Below are 22,494 nucleotides of genomic sequence, written 5' to 3'. Positions count from 1 at the left end.
TTCATGTACGTGCGTCTGTACGTCTCTCTTTACAATGAGTGAGTTTACTTCAAAAACAACAATTTTATCCACTCGTTGCAAGAAAATATAATGTAGCAATTCAATATTTAAACTACGTAATTAATAAAAGTCAAGGGGCAGCGTTGACAAGTTTCTTTGCTCCTGAATGTGTGAGCTGTGCGAATTCTGATATGTGTGCGTGTGTGTGTCAGTAAAAGCAGTGCATTAATATAAAACAGTAATTAAAGGCTCTAATGCACACCATCACACCAGTATAGGCATGTCTTGTAGAAGCTTGACGACATATGATGACGTGTAACGGTATTGTTGTGGTTTTAATTTTCACCGGTATATACGATGTATGATAATGTTTGATACTCTGTTTCAAGGGACAAGGGGAAGGGGTTGGCACAGAGGTAAGGGTAGGGGTAGGTGAAAGGGTATAAAATAGATTTGGGATTGGGCCTAATTATACAGCAAGAAGAGGGGGAAGAAATCCTGCACACTGTTATTTTATTTCATTACAAGAATTGCCTGCTAAGCCATATACGATTTCAGTATCAAACAGGATATAAACAGGTTCAGATACACTTTGGCTGAGCTGAAAACCCGATGCTGACAACCTCATTTACTAATGGAACAAACAATAATGCCTTGGAGCAAAAACACAGCATATAAATAATAGAAGGATGTGAGGAAATCTCACCTGCCGGCCGAAGAGTCTTTGCAGTAAGCCCTGCTTGGGTGGGGGTGAGGGTTGACCTCTCCAGTCCAGGTCAGGGGGCACAGTGCCATCCAAATTCAAGATGTTAAGTTCTTTAAAGCACTCCGTCTCTATCATCTGAATGGATCAATGAAATAACACTCAGAATAAAAGTCAAACTAATATAGGGAGAAATGGGGCTTGTTGTCACAGGGGCAAGTTGTGACCACCAGGTCCTAATATTAACTACAAAGTTTCTAGTAACTACTTTGAAAACCCTCTTAAATTAGCATTTTTATGAATTCTGTCCATTTCTGTGATTGTAAACCAAGATCAAAACGATTAAAAACTATTTTGTTATCAGAAATAAAACTGAAAAGAAACAGATTAAAAACTTAATTTAAACTTGGATTACAAACTGAAATACAACTAAAACTAAAATAAAAATGATGATAACCATTTAGATATATCTGTAAAAAAGTTTTTAAATGAAATTAAAATGAAAACCGAAAATATAAAAATAAAAGTAAATTCAAAATAATTAGCAAATAATTGTAATAAAAAAAGTAATATATTATACACTATATACACTACACACTTAAATATAAACTACAGTATAAGTATTTAAATAATATGAAAATAAATTCTAATTAAAATGACAATGTCCCGATCACCCTTATTCATAATAAAAGTAATTTATAATTTATGTTAGATATACATTTAACTCACATTCTAATATCTTGAAACTATGAATGAAATGTAATTGACACAAAATTACTGTTTTATTGTTTCAGTTTTTTAAACCTTTGAGCTAGTAATTTGAATCACATTGTCATAATTCATCTGATAAAACAACAGACTTTTCTCTGGTGACATGTGCTGGGCTTTTCTAATCATTTAGTCTAATTAACCTTACAGTCCTGAAATTCTTACGATTAACTGCAATTTTGCATTCAGATTTATTTTACAACATCGATGAAAAGATCTGCCACTACTTAAATTCATCCATTTTCAAGCAACTCCACAACAGCTATACACATTTAGTGCCAGATTTATTAAACTGGGCAAATTAGCGTTAGAGCGCAAATCCATAAAAGCACCGATGGGAGGGGAAATTTCTGCGGGTGATTTACTAACAATATACACATTAAAGAACACAGACGCAGCCAGATCATTTCCAAATTGACTAGCGCAATCCACCAAAAGCAGCGCAAATTACCGCCTGCTTTACGACATGTTATTTTTGGGGCATTAAATAATGGCGCAAATACCAGTAAATTGACAAGTGCAAACGTTAGTAAATCTCATTGCGTGATTCATTTAAATACTCTCCTCCCATAAATTTTGCGTCTGAAAGAAAATCTCCTAGAAATGCATATTTACTAAGGTCAGGCGCAAAAATAACTGTGTCCATGCCTTTTCAGTGCTAATTCTTCAGTGTGCATCTTTAGTAAATCCTGACAGTACTATTTTAATGCCAAAAGATGGTTTGCACTGGTGCAAGCTGTTTGTAAATCTGGCCTTTAGACAGTAGTCTTTCAGCTATTGTGTTGCTTCTCATGCCAATTTCTAGGTGTTCCTGTTCATTTTATTTCACAAGAATGCATCTTATGTAAAGGTAAGAAACACATCAGATCAGAGTCGGGTTAACCTAAAACCAGACCAATTATACAAGGCAGTTAATTTCAGAATGGCAACGTTGCATTCATGTCAAGAAAAAATATCACATATTTGCATTGACTGAAGTCTGTTTGCACACATTATCAAAGTCAACATTAATTTCCATTTTATTGTATGCTGGTCATAAATCGTCAATCAGGGTAAAACATTTACTGAGGTTATTCTGGGTAGTGATCTGACCTCATTTTGCCAGGGGATGGGAACACTTCCAGTGGATACTTTGCTGTAGAAGGAGTCATCTTTGGGTTCCAGCTCCACCCCTTTCACTGTGGAGAACTGTTCGATGTCCAACACATCCTTACAGTAGATGGCCTGAGGCTGAGATAGACATAAAAGCATGTCATGCTACGGACCTTGTGCATTCATTAAAATAAGAAGAGATGTCTGATTCATGAACAAACCATTTGCAAGTCACACTCTGAACTGACTTTTGTTATTTTCTTTATACAAATGTGTTTTATCAATAAATGTAAATCCAAGGAAAAGAGCAACTGGCACATTATTCAAAATTTCTATGTTCCAAGAAAAAATATGTTTGAATGGGTTTGGAACAACATGAGGCAGACTTATTATTTTTGGGTGAACAAATGATTTGAACAGTGAACAACTAATAATAATAATAACAACAGTAGTTGTGGTTAATATTCCCAATTAAATTATTTAGAGGCTCAGAAGATACTTACATCTGGAATAAAGGGTGCTTCGAGCATGCCTGCTGCAAGTCGCTTGAAGTTGATGGAACGAAAAATAGGGTGGGCTTTCACCTCTGTGGCTCCATCCCCCTGACAGCCAAGCCTCTCATTAGGGTCTTTGGCTAGCAGCTAAGGAAAAAAGTGCACACTTGCTGAAATAAATCATCTTTAACACCTTTTTGACAACTGTAAAGATGTTCAAAATGTTTTTATTTATTTGTTTTAATACCATATTAACATAGGCTTTAATACAGAAAAATAAAAATAAAAATTTATAATTACGTTTCTTACAACAACAACAAATAACAACTATATAAAATCTTTCCTTTCCACACACACAAAAAAAAAATAGTAAATTCCATCATCACCCACATTTGCCATTCCAAACATGTGATAACCCTTTTTTTGTTGTTTTGAAGAAAGTTTCCAAAAAGTTTCAGTTTCCATTGACTTTAATAGTATGGACAAAAATGATATGTTCACCTGACACGAAGGGGAGGAAATTAAGACAGAATTCTCATTTTTGCACGAACTATCTCATTAAGATGTTCAAAATCTGTTCTGCAAGCATCTCAGAACAACATTGCCAACTAAAAATGTAATATTCCTTGTGTTTCCATTTAGCACATTTAAAAGATGAACTTGACAGAAAAAAATGGGGATTTTCTTAGAAATACTGATGTATGTGTTTAATTGCTATTACTTATTATGCAGATCAGTAAATTGAATTGAATTGAATAATTGTTTGCATACTTACCATTTTACAGAGTGATTTGGCATCCTCTGAGAACTTGCTGGAATATTCTTCCTCCACCTCTTTCACTAGCCGCTCCACTTCCTCTCGCTTAATTTTTTTCTTGCGCTGCTGAAAGGGTGATTGGCCCTGGATCATCTCATAGAGAAGACATCCGAGAGCCCACCAGTCTGGACTGAATGTGTAACGCTCATTCTTCACCACCTCTGGGGCTGATGGGGCATAAACATATTCAGGTCACAATGATTGTTCCAGCTGCTGCTAATATGTTACTAAAAGTCAAATACATACCCATGTACCCCACAGTTCCCACCCGTCCTTTGATTGTCTGACCTTCTGGTACATGCACAGCCAGGCCCAGGTCTGATATACGTATATGACCTGAGGTGAAACATAACAGCTTTGTTAAATTACTTCTTCCATAAGCACGCTTAAATGATGTCTATCAGTGGTTAGTTTTACTAATAACTTGAGTAATCTTTTAAAATCAACTTATTTTGAAATTCCATATGCCAAAATCATTTATTTAAATTATCTTCTTTTAAAAGATTGCAATTAATGTAAGGGTTCCCACACTTTGATCATTTAATTTCTATGATTTTTTCATGATTTTTTCAGCAGTTTGACAACCTGATAATGATTTATTATTATAATTCTGCTAAAATCAAACTTACAAAAACTAGATTCATTTATATTACAAATATTTGTAAAATTCCCTGTTATTTCTAGGTTTCCATGAATATGGGAAACCCTGCAGCATGTCCTGTAATTAATTTGATGAACATTTATTTTGTTAACAGCCCTAGTTCAATAAACTGACACATACAGCTGACTGTATGTTATAAATGTGGATGTTGAACTTTATGGCTCAAAAACAATATTATGTACTCTACCCCCTCTTGTGGCAAACATTAGTGCTAGTTTAGAATGTGACATTCCATGTGACACAGCTTTTCTTTAAAGGGATAGTTCACCTAAAAATGATAATTCTGATATTAATTACACACCCTCATGTCGTTCCAAACCTGTAAGATCTTTATTCATCTTCAGAACACAAATTCAGATTAAGCAACACAACCGAAATGTTCCCAGCCCTAGAAATGTAGCAAGGACATCTGTAAAATAGTCCATGTGACATGATTTCTGTTGTGTTGCTGTCTATGGAGGGTCAGAGAGCTCTTGGATTTCATCAGAAATGTCTTAATTTGTGTTCTGAAGATGAAGAAAGGTCTTACGGGTTTGGAACGTCCCTTTAAGATTTTTTTTTTTTTTTTTACCATTTTCATACCAATTACCATTACAGTAACCAGTAAATTTCATAAGCAATCACAAAGAAAAGATGCTGCTAACCATGATCGTCCAGTAGTATATTTTCTGGCTTCAAATCCCTAACAGAAGATAAACAAAGAAACCAGTCAGTCAACAATCAACAACCAAAATTTCACAAAAAATAACAGCATTTGAATAAAGTCAACACTTTTAATTATCAGTATTTTTTGTTGTTGTTGCAAACAATGCCTTGTAAACCACAATTCAGTCTGAATCTTTTCACCTGTATACTATCCTCTCACAATGGAGGTCTTCTAACCCACAGCAGATCTCAGCAGCATAAAACACAGCTCTCTTCTCATCAAAACCTGCCTCTCCCATGTGGTAGATATGGAACTTCAGGTCCCCTCCGTTCATCAGCGTGAGCACCAAACACAGGGCGTCTTTTGTCTCGTATGCATATGCGAGACTCACCTCCATGGGAAAACAGGAAGGTACATTGGTTCAGTTACAAAAAAAGAATTCCCGTATTTGATACAGCCTGTGTGGGAAAGTGCCTAAAAATGGAGGATAAATTAAGAGAAAATCCCAAGAATAACCGCCAAACAAAACAACTCAAAATAGCATGCTCGAGGTCAGGCCTTTAGATACACAAACCCCAAATACAAAGTTATTATTTCATCAAAATAGGGATTACCATCAGATGTTAAGGTTTTGAAATTTCAATTTTATATAAAAAAAAACAATTTTTTCGGTTTCTGTTTTTTAAATAAAGTGTAGGATTCTGAATGTAAACATTAAATAGAAACAACAGTAACACTACAATCTCTCTACATCAGATCTCCATGCCTTAATTTGTCTAAATCTGAAGATCCAAAATGGGCACTCAGATCTCCTGTGATCTCACAGGAAATGACAAAAGCAGGGCCTCTGTGAGCTAATCAGACCAAAAACAGAAGTCAGAACTAAAGCGACTTCATGTTTTTTTTTTGTAGAAAACATATGTGTGGAAGAGATTGAAAGATAAGGTTACGCACTAACAAAACAAACGCAAGATTGGGTGAAATAAGCACTTCAGATGCTTACAACAAACAGACTGTTGACTTTCTCCAGAATCTGCTTCTCATTCAGGGCCATGGACTCTCCTTTCCTCTTTTTGATACGTTTCTTCTCCAGCTTTTTGCAGGCGTACATCTTCCCTGTGGCCCGCACCTGGCATGCACAGACTGGGTGCAAAAAAATTAAAAATAAAAGCTCAGTGGGAAAATTGAAGGGGGGGCATTTATTTGTAACTTTCTTACATGAAATTCTAATTTATGTAAATTGTCATACAAATGTGATGAGGCTGTACTAGACAGTATACAAAGAGATATTTCATGCTTTTTTGGGGGATAGAGGGAAGTGATTTTTGATCAGTTTGGTAATTGTTTTTGGTTTGTTGGGATTCATTATCTTGCCTTTAAATTTTGCATTGTGACATTTTTATTATAATTACAGTGTAAATTCAGGATAAAAAGTACTTTAATTCAATATTTTTTAAAAATAAATAAAACCGGTCATAAAACTAATGCAAAAAATTGCTTATATGACTCTGATTTGTTCCTAAAAGGGATTCATCTAAAAGGACCTTCTAAAGGGCAGCTGAGAGTAATAAAAATACTTGCATGCTCTATATCTGCCAACATTGAATGGCAATGTGTATGATAATCTGAAGGATTTATGTCTGATAGCGTAACAAAAATAGGATATTAGCCTTATGAACCCTGGAGTAGACAGATAGCGTTTGATTTAGTGGCATTCCAGTTAATAACTAATAATGCCTCAATATGTTTCTGCCATAAACAGAGCGATGCTTAATCATTTCACACTCACCTCGCCAAAGCCTCCCTTTCCCAAAACCCTATACTGACGGAATGTGTTTTTTGTGACTGGCTGTCTGTTGAGGAAAGGAAGAGAATAATAAACAAAAGTTACATTTCATGAGAACGAACATGACCCCGTCTTATTTAATTATAACATACTTTTACAGTAGAATAACTTCCTGTTGCCTTCACAAGAAGCTTATATCTCAAGAGACACTGAGGCACAATATTAAAACGCATGGCTTTAATATAATTAAGACCCTTTTTTGTTTTACATATTCAGTAGATGGCTAGTGAACTAGGCCTCTTAATGTGTACATGAGAGTGAAAGTATTTGTTCCGGCATATCATATTATTCTCTGTAAAAGGTCTGGATGGGAATTGTCCAGGCCTGCCTTAGACTTTCAGTCAAAGGACATTTTTATGACTAAAAGTAAATAAATAGCAAGTTCAGAGTTCACATCTGGTTTGCATAAGCTTAGCTTCATAAATAAATCATGGCACCCAAAGGAATAATTAGACTCTACTCAGCGGTGAAAAAAACTTATTAACTAAATATAATTGCTGTCATTTAACATGCATATGAGAGTTCAGAACTACAGAAAATCACTGAGTTTGTACATTATAAACAAAACCAAAAAGTTCAAAATGCATTCAGGAGCTGTTTATACCTCTCAAGCCATTTCCACTGTAAGAAGCGACTGTAGTACATACTATCGAGGTAGTCTGCGAAGGGGGCCATGCTCAGGAAGTCATGGATCAGTCTACAAGAAAGAAAACATTGAGATAAAGTGAGTGTGAGTGAGTGACGTGACATACAACCAAGTATGGTGACCCATACTCAGAATTTGTGCATTTAACCCATCCAAAGTGCACACACACAGACCGTGAACACACACCCGGAGCAGTGGGCAGTCATTTATGCTACGGCGCCCGGGGAGCAGTTGGGGGTTCGGTGCCTTGCTCAAGGGCACCTCAGTCATGGTATTGCCAGCCCGAGACTTGAACCCACAACCTTAGGGTTAGGAGTCAAACTCTCTTACCACTAGGGCACGACTTCCACTAAAGTGTTACAAAATTGCACAGTAAAAAAATATGACTCTCACATCCTGATTTAATTAACTGATTTGCATGAAAATGCTCCATTTCGTTTCACTCAGAAAAATGTTGATCTGATGCCATGTGTTTGTCAGACAGTGGCAGGGTAGGAGTATCTACTAGTGCCATCTAATGGGATAATAAGAGTGTTTCCTGTCTAAAAGACTCACTTGGTACACTCCATGAAGAGCTCTTTACATGCCTCCTGTTGCAAGCGTTCTGCACACTTAGTCACCATCTCCTTTGTTACCTCAGGGACATTGTCCTCTGACTGCAAATGGAAGAATTAGAACATGAAAATATCTTTTAAACACAAATAAATGCTTACATGCTCATGAATTATGCTATGAACAAAGCAAAAAGGAAATTAAAAAACAACTGCATTTAAATTATGAGATATGACACATTAGTTATCTTTTAGGGATGCTCATATTGAATGTTTAACTGTTAACCGACAGTAAGAATTTTCACAGATTAATACTATCAGTTAAACGGTTTAAAAGGATTTTTTTTCCTACTATTTTTATTACACGTTTACTGCATGGTGGAAGAAAACAATACTATAGAAGTTATTTGTTTACTCAAGGGCGCGTGCCTAGGCTATACAGACATATTTCGCTGAGCAAGCACCTGCTTCACCTTCACTTAGTTAACTGATGTAGGCTAGTATATGCAACACAATGGTAATTGGCAATATTGGATAAATGGTTATCAGAGAGTGAATCCATAAGTATATTCAAATTCTGAATGGATTATTACAGCCTAGAAAGTGCCATTATTATCACTGGAAAGCTGTCACTCATCTTACTGTAGTGCGATCTCACAAAGTTAATAAAAAGTAATAAAAGAACCTTTACACTGCGCAGTTAATCTCTTATTTACATCATGTCTACACTTTCTTTGTTTTAATGAGAGAGTTCGCGAACGTGTCAGCAGAACTGAGGAACACCGGCATTTTGGATGGTGAAAGGATTGTAACTTAACCACCTCTGATTGGCCACTGTACGTTAGTGAAATCAACAGATATGTCTGTTATTGGCTATACTGCTCAACGCTGCAAAACGTGCTGTGAATAGAAACATATGACAAGTGGATGAAAAGTCCCGAACCGTTAATTGAAGCGATTTTTGTAATGGTGATTTTCCCGCGGGTCTAACAGTTAACAGGCAGCACTCCAGTCTATCTGTTCAGCATGTACACGTTACTTAAAAAAAAATACCAAAAAAACAAAAAAAACCTGTACACTGAGTTAGGCCTGCTATATAGTTTTATGTCTGACGGTACCGTTCTTCAAAGCGCATAGAAGGATTCAGTGTGTGTTTTAGTTTTTTCATCTTAATTAGATAATTATTTAAATTTATAGGCAATATATTTAGTGTAGTCCTATTTATTTTATTCATTTTTTAATTTATATTATTTTATTCTGATGTTCTCTGTATGCTTCTGCTTGCATGTTAAAATAAAATAATTGTTTGTATTTTTCATGTATCATCACAGATACTTGTCCATTCCATTTTTATTTAATACTAATTTATTATCATTACTGAAATTGACAAACTTATTAAGGCTACATTTACATGACAATGATGTAGTCAAAAATGGAAACATTTTTCCCTTGCGTTTTAAAAAATTTCACGTATACACGACAATGTTTCCAAAACGATTCGCGTTTACACATATCCGCGAAAACGGCCAAAAAAACCCTGTATTACGTATGCCAGGCCAGTAGTTGGCGCTGTCTAGGGATGGGCGATATCTTATTGTTTGCGATATACCGGTAAAAATTTGACTGTGTGGAGTGATGTGAAAGAATGCGGACGTGAAATTGAGCAGCTCTTTCTACAATCTGGAACAGGTTTGGATAACACTGAACAGTGTGACATAAATCGGTCTGAGCCTTGAGTAAATGTACAGTAGCACGTGTGCAATACAGTTTTACATGTGTATGAGTCATTTACAAACCTGTTGTCCAACAAAGATATTATTCATCGACATGCTTTTTCTCCATATTAACTTCATAACATAGTCGAGTGTTTCAAATAACTTATTTTTGAGCTCATATGTGGTTTCGTGTCACAGAATAAGGCAGAAATCTTACAATTTTATAGCATTATATACAGTGATAAAGTCTATGTCAATAACCATTGCATTATAAATATACTTTATCCTTATAAAAATACCTTAGATTGCTTAAAGAACACAGACCATATATTTTGTGCAATCGCATTTTTTATTGTCGTCAGGTTTCCTCGGTCAAGATTTCTCTATCTGCGTTTTATTCGGTGAAGTAAATCCACACTTTGCTGAAGAAGTATTAGCAAACTCTTGAGCAGAAACAACAGTACCATGTACTCTGCCATTGCCTTCGACACACTGCACGATTTTAGCAATCCTATAAGATCATTGCTGGTCACACTGTGTGACATGGATCTAATAAACTTTGGTATGACATGCATGTAGACTGTACGATGATTACACCTATTGATTTGTAGGCTACAACGCATGTTTCTATAGAAGAATAAAACATCATTAGCATGCACTAGTGGTAAACAAAAAGAGCATAATGAATCACACTTTGACAGTTGTAGTTTTTATGTGTGCTGAAAAAAAGTGGGAGCGGAAGAAATAAGAGCTTAAGGTAAGCAGTTTTATGTTTTAGTGGAGCTAAAACATAAAACTGCTTACCTTAAGCTCTTATTTCTTCCGCTCCCACTTTTTTTCGGCACACATAAAAACTACAACCGTCAAAGTTGATTCAAAGATGTCGAGTTAATTTCATGTCGCATTTTTACTGATTGGTCAGTAAACGTGGGTCGTAACTGCAAACGATGAACATGCTGAATTTCTGACACTGCCAGAAAATTATCGTAGGCTATCTTTGGTCGCAAGAGTCTGACAACGGCCATCTTTGAACCTCTCTCAATGTACGACATAGGACCACCGATTAGGAGCCACGATCACAGAAATCGCCACGATTGTTTCACGATGCCAATCTTTTGTCTGGGAGAGCCGAAAATTGTGCAGTGTGTCTTGGGCTTAACACGTACTACGCACATGCATGACGTCACCGCTTTCAAAGATTCGTCTCCTCAGCATCACCCTGTAAATAACGCATGCTGTTCTGTGTCAGCTGCATCACACCAAATACGCTGTTTCCTACGTTGTTGTGATTTGATTTGAATGGAAACAGCGTATCCTATCCGGCGTTACGCAGCTGACACAGAACAACATACGCTGTTTACAGGGTGATGCTGAGGAGACGATTTGTTGAATAAAATTGTTATTTCTTTTTCTTTTGCGCACAAAAAGTATTCTTGTAGCTTTGTATAATTGCGGATGAACCACTGATGTCACATGGATTATTTTACAGATCTCCTTGCTACGTTTCTGGACTTAGGAACATTTCAGTTGCGTTGCTGTCTATGGGATGGTCAGACAGCTCTCAGATTCCATCAAAAATATCTTAATTTGTTTTCTGAATATGAACGAATCTCTTACGGGGTTGAAACGACATGAGGGTGAGTAATAAATGACAGAATTTTCATTTTTGGGTGAACTAAGCCTTTAACTTAGGTTGGCTTCAGAAAGCCAACTTACTGAAATCTGACTTAAACTTATGGAGTGTTCATACCAGATGCGAATGTAATTATTCGTGTGAGTAAATTACAAAGTCAACACAAAGACGCGAATAGAGGCAAATTCGCGCCGGGCAACGTGAATTATGTGCTACGTGTTTGCGCAAACGCACGATATTCACCTCAAATGCGTCTTCCACGCAAGTTCAAAAATTTCAACTAGAGCAGAAAATTCGCATGACTCATTCTTGCGAAAGCCAATCAGCGAAGAGATTCTTGACATGTCCAATTGAATCAGACAATGGAAGATCAGTTGTAGTGGTAGTTGTACTTTATTAGCATGGCTATAGACATGCTGCTGTCAATAATAAATACAGTATAATAGTAATATCAGGGTATATATACAGTAGTAAAATATAACACACATTAATGCAGGATCCTAACGTTACTCATCCTACTGTGGATGGTGCTGTGAACCCAGACACATTGGCGTTTGCGACTGTAGTCATCTCCACCATGGTTGATCGCGCTATGTTTTTATTCGCACAAGTGACACGAAAAACATCCCGCGAGTAATCTAGAGTGACTAACGCGATGCACATATTCGCTTTGCGTCTGATGTGAACACATCATTACAGTTATTAAGTTGGATTGATAAAGTTTAATTGATTTAATTGTATGTAATCTTCTTATTATTCTTCTTACTAAAAGCATTCAGTCTAACTCCTCCTACAGCTTTAACTCTACAAACTCCAAACTCAGCCCAGCTCTTCAGATTGATCTGAAGTTAGTTGCTATATCTTTTCAGACTGATCAGTCTTCAGTTTTCATAAAAATTAAGATTAAAAATCATAAAAGTCCCATAGACTTACTTCCCATAGACTTATTGACTTACCTTAGCAACCCACCTGGGTACCTTAGCAACCACATAACTACACCCTAGCAACCGCCACTGGTACCCTAGCAAATGCCTTAGCAACCATCCCAAGTACCCTAGCAACCTATCTAAATCTATCTATCTAAATCTATCTAAATCTATCTATCTATCTATCTATCTATCTATCTATCTATCTATCTATCTATCTATCTATCTATCTATATATCTATATATCTATCTGTCTGTCTATCTATCTATCTATCTATCTTTGACAGACTGTATTGCCTTCAAAACATTCAAACTTTAATCTTTTAAAACCACTTTAAACTTAACTATTTCAGACTAAAAACCATAGAACTTAAAACTTTTTAAACTTTTTAATCTTTTCAAACTTTTTCAAATGTTCTGGTCTGGCTTTCCAAGCCAACTTAAAGTTTGTCGTGACTTACTTTTTATCTAGTTCTAATTTGATCAGTTAACGGTTTGGTTAACAAGCAGCGGTTGTCGGTCAGGAAAATTAACCAAAATGAGCATCCCTATTATCTTTACAACAAACTCTAAAATGACCAGTTGATTTGGGTCTTTCCTGTGCTTCTCATCTCAGTACCTTCGGATTGAGGTACTTGTCTAAGAGCTCCTGTCCATACTCCTTCCTCTTCTCATCTGGCGTTACTTCATACTCCGCCTGAAATTATGGAAAAAATTAGCTGTAATATTTGTCATATCTACATTCTTCATTATTTATAAACTTATGATGACTTTACATTATCATCATTCAGTAAAGATTCAATTTCAGTTCAGCTTTGTTTTTAGTTTACAGCGTGCTCTATGTCCTATCTGCAACTGCAGGCATTAAAGACAAGACAAGACAAGACAAGACAAGACAAGACAAGACAAGACAAGACAAAACAGCCATATTGCACATTTCATAGAATCATGACAAAGCTGTATGGATGACTGGATTTCAAACCATTTAGTTGATTTCAACATAATTTTATAACTTCTTAATGTTCTAAAGAAGACAATGATCCATCAAAAGCAACAAAAGCAAATGAAATCACTAGCAAAACTACACAACAAAACATACAAATATTAAAGGAGGGACCAGATTTTGACTTAGGCCAGCAAGCAACCACTGTAGCAATCACATATCAATGTGCTGGCAACCACCCACAACACCCTAGAACTCTGGCAGAGGCATGCACCAGACATATTTGCTTCAGAATATGTGTACAATCTGGTTTTAGATTCACTTTCATTTATAAAACTTCAAAAAGTAGTGGTTCAGTGGTTTCTCCACTGAACATGCAAAATCAAGGTCTTTAAAGGTGGAGCAAACACCAGCAAGTTTTTTTACGTGGGCGTGCACATGTACGTGTAAGGCGATCTGCACGTTGTGATGTTTATGTTCTAGCTTGCAGGAACAGAGTAAGCGGTAGTCTGCAGACTCTGCATTCCATAACTGAAACGGCATGTCACGTCAAAATATTTACAATTAAAAGATTTGCCTTAAAATGCAGGATTTTGAACGGCAGACCTGACCTCAAATTAGTTCGAGATGCTTTTTTGTTTGAATGTGATTTTATCACCAAGGCCACTATGTCAAGCTTTTAAGTTATGGGTGTGGACAAGAAATTCAGACATTTCTTTTAAGTTGGACTTGCTAGTGGGCATTCACTTGAGGTGTTGGGTCACCCAACTTCTGAAAAAGGGTAAAAGCAGAGAATAATAATAATAAAAAAAATACAGGCAGGCAATACTATTATAAACTGTATTAGAGGGAAAATGAATGTCAGAAGAAATCTATGATCGTTTTGATTCAAAAGACATTTGATCTGTTAAAAATCTTTATGAGTGACCACTGTCAACATAGGCGGCAGCAGACTAACAGAAAAGGAAGCTCATGATTGTTGGAACTGAACTCTGTTACAGGGCTCAATAATAATAAAGGCCATTTTGAGAGTCCACTTAACCGAAAGTTCACTTTCTTTATAAGGTCAGTGCTATAGCTTACATCCTGCATTTTACAGCTTGTTGACTATGTGCATGCATTTTATGCCTTGAAAGCTTTAACATTTGGTTTTCTGTGATATTTGAATTTGATTTAAAATTAAATTAATGGACTACCATTTAAGAACCACTGATTTAGAGTGACAAAATGCCGATATACATAGTCTGAGAATTACACAAAATTGCTGAAATGACATAGCTTATTTTAAACATTATAAAACGTTTACTTTCTTCATTGGGTCAGCGCTATACCTTAACATTTTGACCATGTATGCATTTTTTGTGCCTTACAAACTGAAACATTTGGTTTTCTGTGATATTTGGTTATTATTTATTCTGGAGGTTAACTTTTACATTTTACTAGCTTAGCCTATTCACACCAAGAACGATAAGCATCAGGGGTGTAACAATACACGTATTCGTATTGAACCGTTCGGTACGAGGCTTTTGGTTCGGTACGCATTATAAACCGAAGAATTCGTTAGACTAATTATATCACAGATTATTACCGCATAACTACCGCGCTGTGAGGATAACATTAGACTATTTACTCCTCAATTACCATGTTGTAAAAAATGGTGATTTAAAACAGGTCTATTATACAATTAATTATAGGCCTATAATCAAAATATTAACACTGCAGTCATCAATAAAAAAAAAATCAATGAAATAAAAAGCTTTAGCTTATTTTAAGAACCGACTTTCAAAAACAACCTGTTTAACACAAAATACGTTTCTTCTAATTTTTTTTTTCACTATGTACGGGCCACAAGAGAAATATTAAGGGACTAAATTAAAACAGTAAGCTATATACTAGGGTTCGGCAATGTCTACCAAATTGGCATCGGATGATGTCTACAGTGAAACATTGTGATGGACGATAACATCGGGGGGGCTTAGGGTGTGTGCGCGGAATTGGGATGCGGCGGATTGCGGGGGGTATGGGGGGAGGGGGAGATCACAATGCCGTGATGACGATCATCTGCTTAACTCTTGCGCAAAGTTTGCATGTTTCTTATATGATGTCCATTGGCTCACCTTCATGGTTTAAAACAGAAATATTTCCAACATTGCAAAGTAAGAAATTACCCCCCCCATCAAAAACGTATCGAACCGTGACACCAGTGTCGTATTGAACCGAACCGTGAATTTTGTTAACTGTTACACCCCTAATAAGCATATAAATATTTGTACCGATATCTTTGTTAGCGTCCACACTTACAGACGATAAAGTTCTGTCTATTACAAAAAGCTCGCTTCAGTTATGGCATCTGTTGTTTAAAATGAACAAGCTCTTTCATGTCAGGTGGATTCTGAGTGACTGTTTTTATCATTCATCAGCTGGAAAAAAATAAATGTTCTAAAAGTGATTCCAACAATGTTGTTCCTCTGTGTCCTTATCATTATATCTATAGTGTGGACTTCCCTATACTCATAGAATAAAAATTATTATTAAGGTTATAGTTATCGCCCTTGGTGTGAACAGCATTTAAAGGCTATTTCCAAAGCCAGAGCTGTTCCAAGCCCACCCAAACACCACAGTGACCTCACAGTATGTTATGAGTAACAAAGTGTTAAGGTAATTCCTATAGAAATATTTGCTCTAGAACTACCCTCAACTTGCTAGTTTCACTGTATCCAAGGCGGGTTGTTCGTAAAGAGAAGAAACAAACACATTTTGCCTTTAAAGTGAAGAACAATTAGTGGTCTGGTTCTCACCACAGCATCCAAAAATTTGACACAGCGCCTCAACTCCGGCCTGGTGTCGCAGAACTGCCGGAATTGCAAGCGTCCGATTGGCTGCCTCTCACAAAGGCTGTTGTAGTCTTTCTCTGTGGAAATACAACAACATGAAACACAGTGACTAAGGGCTTTGAAAAGGTGGAGTTAAGCATGCACACACACACACACACACATACAAATGAGTAAATATCATTTGAGACATTCGATGAATACAATAAAAATCAATAGCACTTTCCTTTCTTCTTCTCGCTTTGGAAAGGAAACTGAAGAGACAAAACCATTAGTTGACCACAACGAAATGGACAATACTGTCGACAACATCCTAAAAATATTAAAGGCACACCCCAGGATTGGTAAAGCTTTTCCTTTTAAGCCAAATTCAAAGAAAATGCACAGTAATTGCGTACAGATTAGTGGGCAACCCGAGTTTTGCAATGGCAGATACTGATATCTAGAACAGCAGATTTGCTTGAGATTCACTGAACACGACGTTGTGACCCAGCACAGTACCAAAACTGTTAAGCATAAACTAAGTGAACAAAAATGTCCATAAATATTAAACTGAATTGTATTCATACTTTCATAAAGTACACAGGCTCAGCAATATGCAGAAATGATTGAGAACTGAGAACAAATTAAGCAGTAAGCATTGAGAATATGCTCAGTGTGCCAAAGTTTTATGATTTGCATAAATATTTATTTAATTTTAATATAAATAAAAAAATTATTTTACTTTCATTTAATTAGAAATTTAATAGCAATTTGTATTTAATTTACAAAATAAAATGTAATTAAATAGTAATAATAATAAACATATAAAATTTAAATTGACCACCACTTAAGAACCACTGATCTAGTAATGTAAGTTCAGAGTTAAGACTAGGTGATATGTCAAAAATATCTTATTGATAATCGCAAAATATCGCAATATCCGATAATATCGTCTACCTAAGCCCCACCTCCACCACGCCCCGCCCCCACCGAGACAACATTGCCGACATGCACCAAGAACACACACCATGTTCAGTTTGGTCTTAAATTATTGGCACAAAGTTTGGTTTTACTTTTCTTAGTTTGTGCCTAAACTAACAGAAAACATTAGCTTTGCTGTTATTTTGGTGTTGCTAATAATTTCCCCTCTGTTCTTATCAAATTTGTGTTTGAAATTAATTTCGTTTTGTGAGGAGAACTGTTGAGTAAAAATAATAGAACACAATTTTAAGTTTATCATGGTGAAGTTGGACATTCTGGCGGTGATTGTAATAATGATAAATACATGTTAATGTCATATAATAATGTCTTGAATAAAATATGCCTATATTCTGATGTTTCTCTTTCTTTTTGGCATTATCTCCTGTGCAGACACATTTCAAGATGGTAGGTTTAATTTCCTAAATTATGACACTTGCAGCATTGTTTTTAAACTTTTAGTCAAGCTATAACGTATTTGATATTTATCACTAATTACTAAAATCATGCAGGGATTAACAACGAATTCAGAGCAAAAACTTTAAGGTTTTTTTTTCTTCTTCTTCCCCCCCCCCCTTTTCTGGTAGTCTACTTTAGTCCGTTTTTAACTAAATAAAAATAATTGCTTCATTTATTTAGAAGCAGGGTAATTTAAATTTAATTTCTGTATGTTAATTTTTATAATTTTTATTTTATTAATCTAAATACAACGCCCACAATATAATATTCAGTGTTGGGCGCCCGAAACTCCAAACGCTTGCGAGGACGAGCTTCAAAGCTCTTCATCCGAGCTTCAAAAGTCTTCATCCGTTTGCAACTAAACTTTTTAGTTTAGTTTTAGTTTTTAATTTTGTGCGTGTGCTTTGTGTGTGTTTGTGTGTGTGTGCTCAGCGCGGAAAACAGTGCAAAAGTGAGTTATATTCGAAATGTAATTTTATAACAAGTAAATTTATCCTGACCTTACGCATCTGATCTGATTTCCGAAATTGGAATAGTTTTTCGATTCCCAACCCTCCTACTAAATTATTTCATTCTTGCATGCAAAAAGACCTGTATGGTGACTACGGTGCTATGTAAAAATTATTTTGCAACTTACTAGGTTTAAAATTTGTCTTTTTTTTCCCCGATAATGTTGATAATCATCTGATACCTGACGGTTGACATTGACATGGCGATACTTATGAGACATCGTCGATATACAATAATATAATCATATTGCCCAGCCCTATTTATTCAGACTGACTAAGATTTACACAAATTGCTGAAATGAAATATATTCATATTTTACATTATCAGTTTCACTTTTTTTCAAATTTCTTAAAATCCAAAATACTCAATAAACAAAACAAAACAAAACAGAAATTCAGCCAAACATAAACGATTACCAGTTAATAAACTCAAAATGGCCAAATGTTGGTGGATTAATTGCCCTGACTGATATAGAGCTCTGTCAGTTTGAGCAAGTATAGCCAAACGTGCAATTAATTCCGCTTTGCAGTAACGTAGCCAGTGAGCCACACACCTGATAGACTGGTTGAAATGAGTGTGATTATGAAGAGAGAATGCATTGAAGTGAACAGAGTGGGAAGACAGTGGCCAGTGGCTGAGATTTGCATTTGCTGCTCAGGTATATGCAAAGAGACAGTAGGATTTACACAGAGGCAATTGGGAGTGTGTGGACCTGCAGCAATATAGAGGCAGTGTGTAGGAGGCTGGTATTGATAGCAATGCCGCATAAATACATGGAGAGCTTACAGCTACTTCATAATGCTGCTGGCAAAAAGCGCAAAACTGTACTGCAGATAACAATCAGCTTTACTGCTGTTGATATATGCTTGTTTTAATTAGAGAAGATGAGATCTCTTCAGGAAATAATTGTCCTCAGCATTACTGTTGAAAATGAGTGGTGACCACCAGCATACATTGTGTTTTTGATACTGATGTCCAGAACAAGATGCTACCATCTCCAAGAATCTTAACTAATGTTAGCTTAGCAAATAGATTCTCATTTACTAATTTTTACTAATGTTGTTCCAAACTCGTTTTTTCAACTTCTCAAACTTCAATCTTTATGCAGCACTTTTCCAAATTATAAGCAAGTGAATTGGGGCTGTCAGATGACAAAAAGCACCACAAAACAAGTTGTTTACTATATTTCAAAGCTTATGTGGCCATATTTAACTTAAATGTTGGACATTAATCACTGAAAATATTGCACTTTACCATAATGTAGCATTATCTGCCACATTTGAATGTAAGCAAATACAAATGTGATTGTAGAGCTACATGAGAGCGTACTGTATTATAGAACATAGGCTGCATTTTCTGAGTGATATTAGGGTAAATGACAATTCCTTGTTTTTTTTTAAATAAATATTTTATTCTTTTTGTTATTGTTATTTTCCCTCTCTCTTTTGCATGTACTGTATATACAGTATATATATACATTTTGTATATATTGTATATACAGTATATATATATATATATTTTTTTTAAACCCTAACAAAGTTACAAATTGAAAAGTGTGTTTTAAATTTCTTTAAAATAAATGAATGAATATATATATATATATACACACACACACACACACACACACACATACACAGTTCCCTTCTTAAGTATTGGAACAGTAAAGACAAAATTGCTTTCTCTGCTGTGGAGTCAAGACATTTGCAAATATGATTAAAAGATGAATATGCGACAAAACTACGGAATGTCACATTTTATTATTAGGTCTTTCGACACATACATGTTTTACCAATTAAAAAGGACAGCACTTTTAGAGTTCATCCCACTATTTGATGTGAACATAAGCATTGGAACAGCTGAATTTAAGGCAGATGTAAAAGATTAAAAGCTATTATTTAGTTGCAGATCCCTTGCATGCAATCAGAGCAGTGAGTCTGCAACCCATAGACATCACTAGACATCACTAGACTCTTGGTCTTATGCTTTGAAATGCTTTTCCCTAGCCTTTAATGCAGCCAATTCTAACTGTTGCTTGTTTTGAGGAGGGTCTGTCTTTAGTCTCCTCTTCAGCTGGTGAAATTAATGTTCAATCGGATTTAAATCTGGAGATTGATTTGAGCAATCTAAGACTTTACATTTCTTTGCCCTGATAAAGCCCTTGACTGAACTGGCAGGGGGTTTTGGGTCATTGTCCTGATCCAATATGAAGTGCTTTCTAATGAGTTTCGTGGCATTTTCTTTAATATTGGTAGCCAAGATGATTTTGTACCCTTCCAAATTCATTCTGCTACTGCCATCATACATTAAGTCATCATTAAAATGAAGAGGTCCTGTTCTAGAGACAGCCATCCATGCCCATGCCAGGACACCACCTCCACCAAGCTTTACAGATGAGGTTGTATGCTTAGGATCATTTGCAGTTTCCTTTTTTCACACTTTTGCTTTCCAATCACTTAGATAAATTAATCTCATCGGTCCATCAACTCAGTTCCAAAACTCTACTGGCTCACATTTGTGAAGAAACTTGCCTTTCCATTTTTGGTGCTGATCAGAGGTTTGCATCTTGCTGTGTAGCTTCTGTAATTCTGTGTCAAATTCTCCTGCGGACTGTAGCTTGACAGAGCATCACCCCAGCTTTCTGGAGGTTGTTGGTGATTTTATAGACATGTATTTTAGGTTTCATTTTCACAGCTTTTATGATTTGTCTGTCATCAACTACTGTTTTTTTTCTCAGCCGATCAGATCGGTTGCTAATGTCGCCGGAAGTTTCCAAACTCTTGATTTCTCCATGCCCTTTGTTTTTCCTATAGTTCTAATTGACTTCCTCTTTTCTTTAGGCATCCAAATTGCTTGCTTTTCTTTCAGAGTCAGCTTCGGTGTGTCATCATTGAATGCATGACTTAGAATGCAGAAGCAATGGATACAACTGATAAGACACATTCCCTATCTGAAGAATTAATGCAACAGGACACAGCTGAACACTTAGAAAGACCTGTAAGGCAACTGTTCCAATACTTATACTCACATCAGATAGGGAGATGAAACTCTAAAAGTGCTGATCTTCTTAGCTGGTAAAACATCTTTGTGTTGAGTCACCCAATAATAAAATGTGACATTCTGTAGTTTTGTCTCATATTCATCTTTTAATCATATTTACAGATTTCTTGACTCCACAGCAAACAGAACAGTTTTGTCTTTACTGTTCCAATACTTATGGAGGGCACTGTATATATATATATGTGTATATTGTCATATATATATATATATATATATATATATATATATATATATATATACATACATACATACATTACACACACACACACATACACACACACACACACACACACACACACACACACACACACACACACACACATATATATATATATATATATATATATATATATTACTATACACACACACACACACACACACACACAAATTTTAATTTTTAAGTGTCCAAATATGTTTGGGGAGGCCACTGTATTTGATTGTGTCATACAGTTTGAGGTCATAAAAGGGCATTTTGTCACACAATGAACATGTAGTCCATGATTTTGTTCAGTGGTTTACGTCAACGGTTTCCTGATTGAAGCTTTTCTGATGAGTTTCAAACTGCCTCAGTTGTAGCCAGAAAACAGAGTGATTATGGTATTAATAATTGATCATGAAATGAGGCCGCTTTATCTTCCTCTCTTCCCCCCACCCGGGGTGGTCTTTGACTATATATAACACCACTTAAAATCCTTAAAAACAAATCAGGTTTGACCCCCATGCACATTTTATGTAAATGATTAAATGAGCAGCAACATGGTTTCATGCATATGGTCACAAGGCTTCCTTTGAGCGTACAAAGTCATTGGAAGAGATGGAGAGATTGGCCTTTGGAAGAGGGTCTCGCCATGTCACACTATTACTTTTCAGAGGCGTTTAATAACCTGTTATTAAATGGACAAATTAGTTAAAAGATAGGAGTTAAGAGAGAAGCTCCTCATTGAAGTCAACATGGAATTGAAATTTTAATTTAATGTATTATTACACAATTCATCACTGCATATTATTCAAAAATGGCCTTTGTAATCTTTTGCCAAAATGCTTTGCCTAAAATGACTTCTCCAATCCAGTAAATTCCAGATTAAATCAAGTGCAACTCTACATTTTTACTCAATGCATGTAAATGTGTCATGGTTGACACATGGTTGATAAATATGCAGCAGTTGCTTACTGCTGTGCTGAATATTGTAAACTGAAGAAATTTTGTGAATTTCTTAAAAATGACTCTTTTTACTG

General features: G+C 35.8%; 1 protein-coding gene across 1 annotated transcript in view; it reads right to left on the bottom strand.

The window, feature by feature from the left end:
• grk6 (G protein-coupled receptor kinase 6) overlaps positions 1-22,494 on the bottom strand; it is a 42,880-nt gene that overhangs the window by 1,206 nt on the left and 19,180 nt on the right. Inside the window, exons 3-15 of the mRNA XM_042747591.1 lie at positions 16,240-16,352; positions 13,118-13,195; positions 8,229-8,329; positions 7,632-7,724; positions 6,971-7,034; positions 6,185-6,325; positions 5,382-5,572; positions 5,180-5,217; positions 4,121-4,210; positions 3,833-4,041; positions 3,067-3,204; positions 2,564-2,701; positions 707-841 (exon numbers count right to left, since the gene is read on the bottom strand). Of these exons, the coding sequence (XP_042603525.1) occupies positions 707-841; positions 2,564-2,701; positions 3,067-3,204; positions 3,833-4,041; positions 4,121-4,210; positions 5,180-5,217; positions 5,382-5,572; positions 6,185-6,325; positions 6,971-7,034; positions 7,632-7,724; positions 8,229-8,329; positions 13,118-13,195; positions 16,240-16,352 (1,529 nt within the window). The remainder of the gene's footprint in view (positions 1-706; positions 842-2,563; positions 2,702-3,066; positions 3,205-3,832; positions 4,042-4,120; positions 4,211-5,179; positions 5,218-5,381; positions 5,573-6,184; positions 6,326-6,970; positions 7,035-7,631; positions 7,725-8,228; positions 8,330-13,117; positions 13,196-16,239; positions 16,353-22,494) is intronic.

The sequence above is a fragment of the Cyprinus carpio genome, chromosome B21 (assembly GCF_018340385.1).
Source record: "Cyprinus carpio isolate SPL01 chromosome B21, ASM1834038v1, whole genome shotgun sequence".
Taxonomy (NCBI): Eukaryota; Metazoa; Chordata; class Actinopteri; order Cypriniformes; family Cyprinidae; genus Cyprinus; species Cyprinus carpio.
This window is presented reverse-complemented; position numbering and strand designations above follow the sequence as displayed.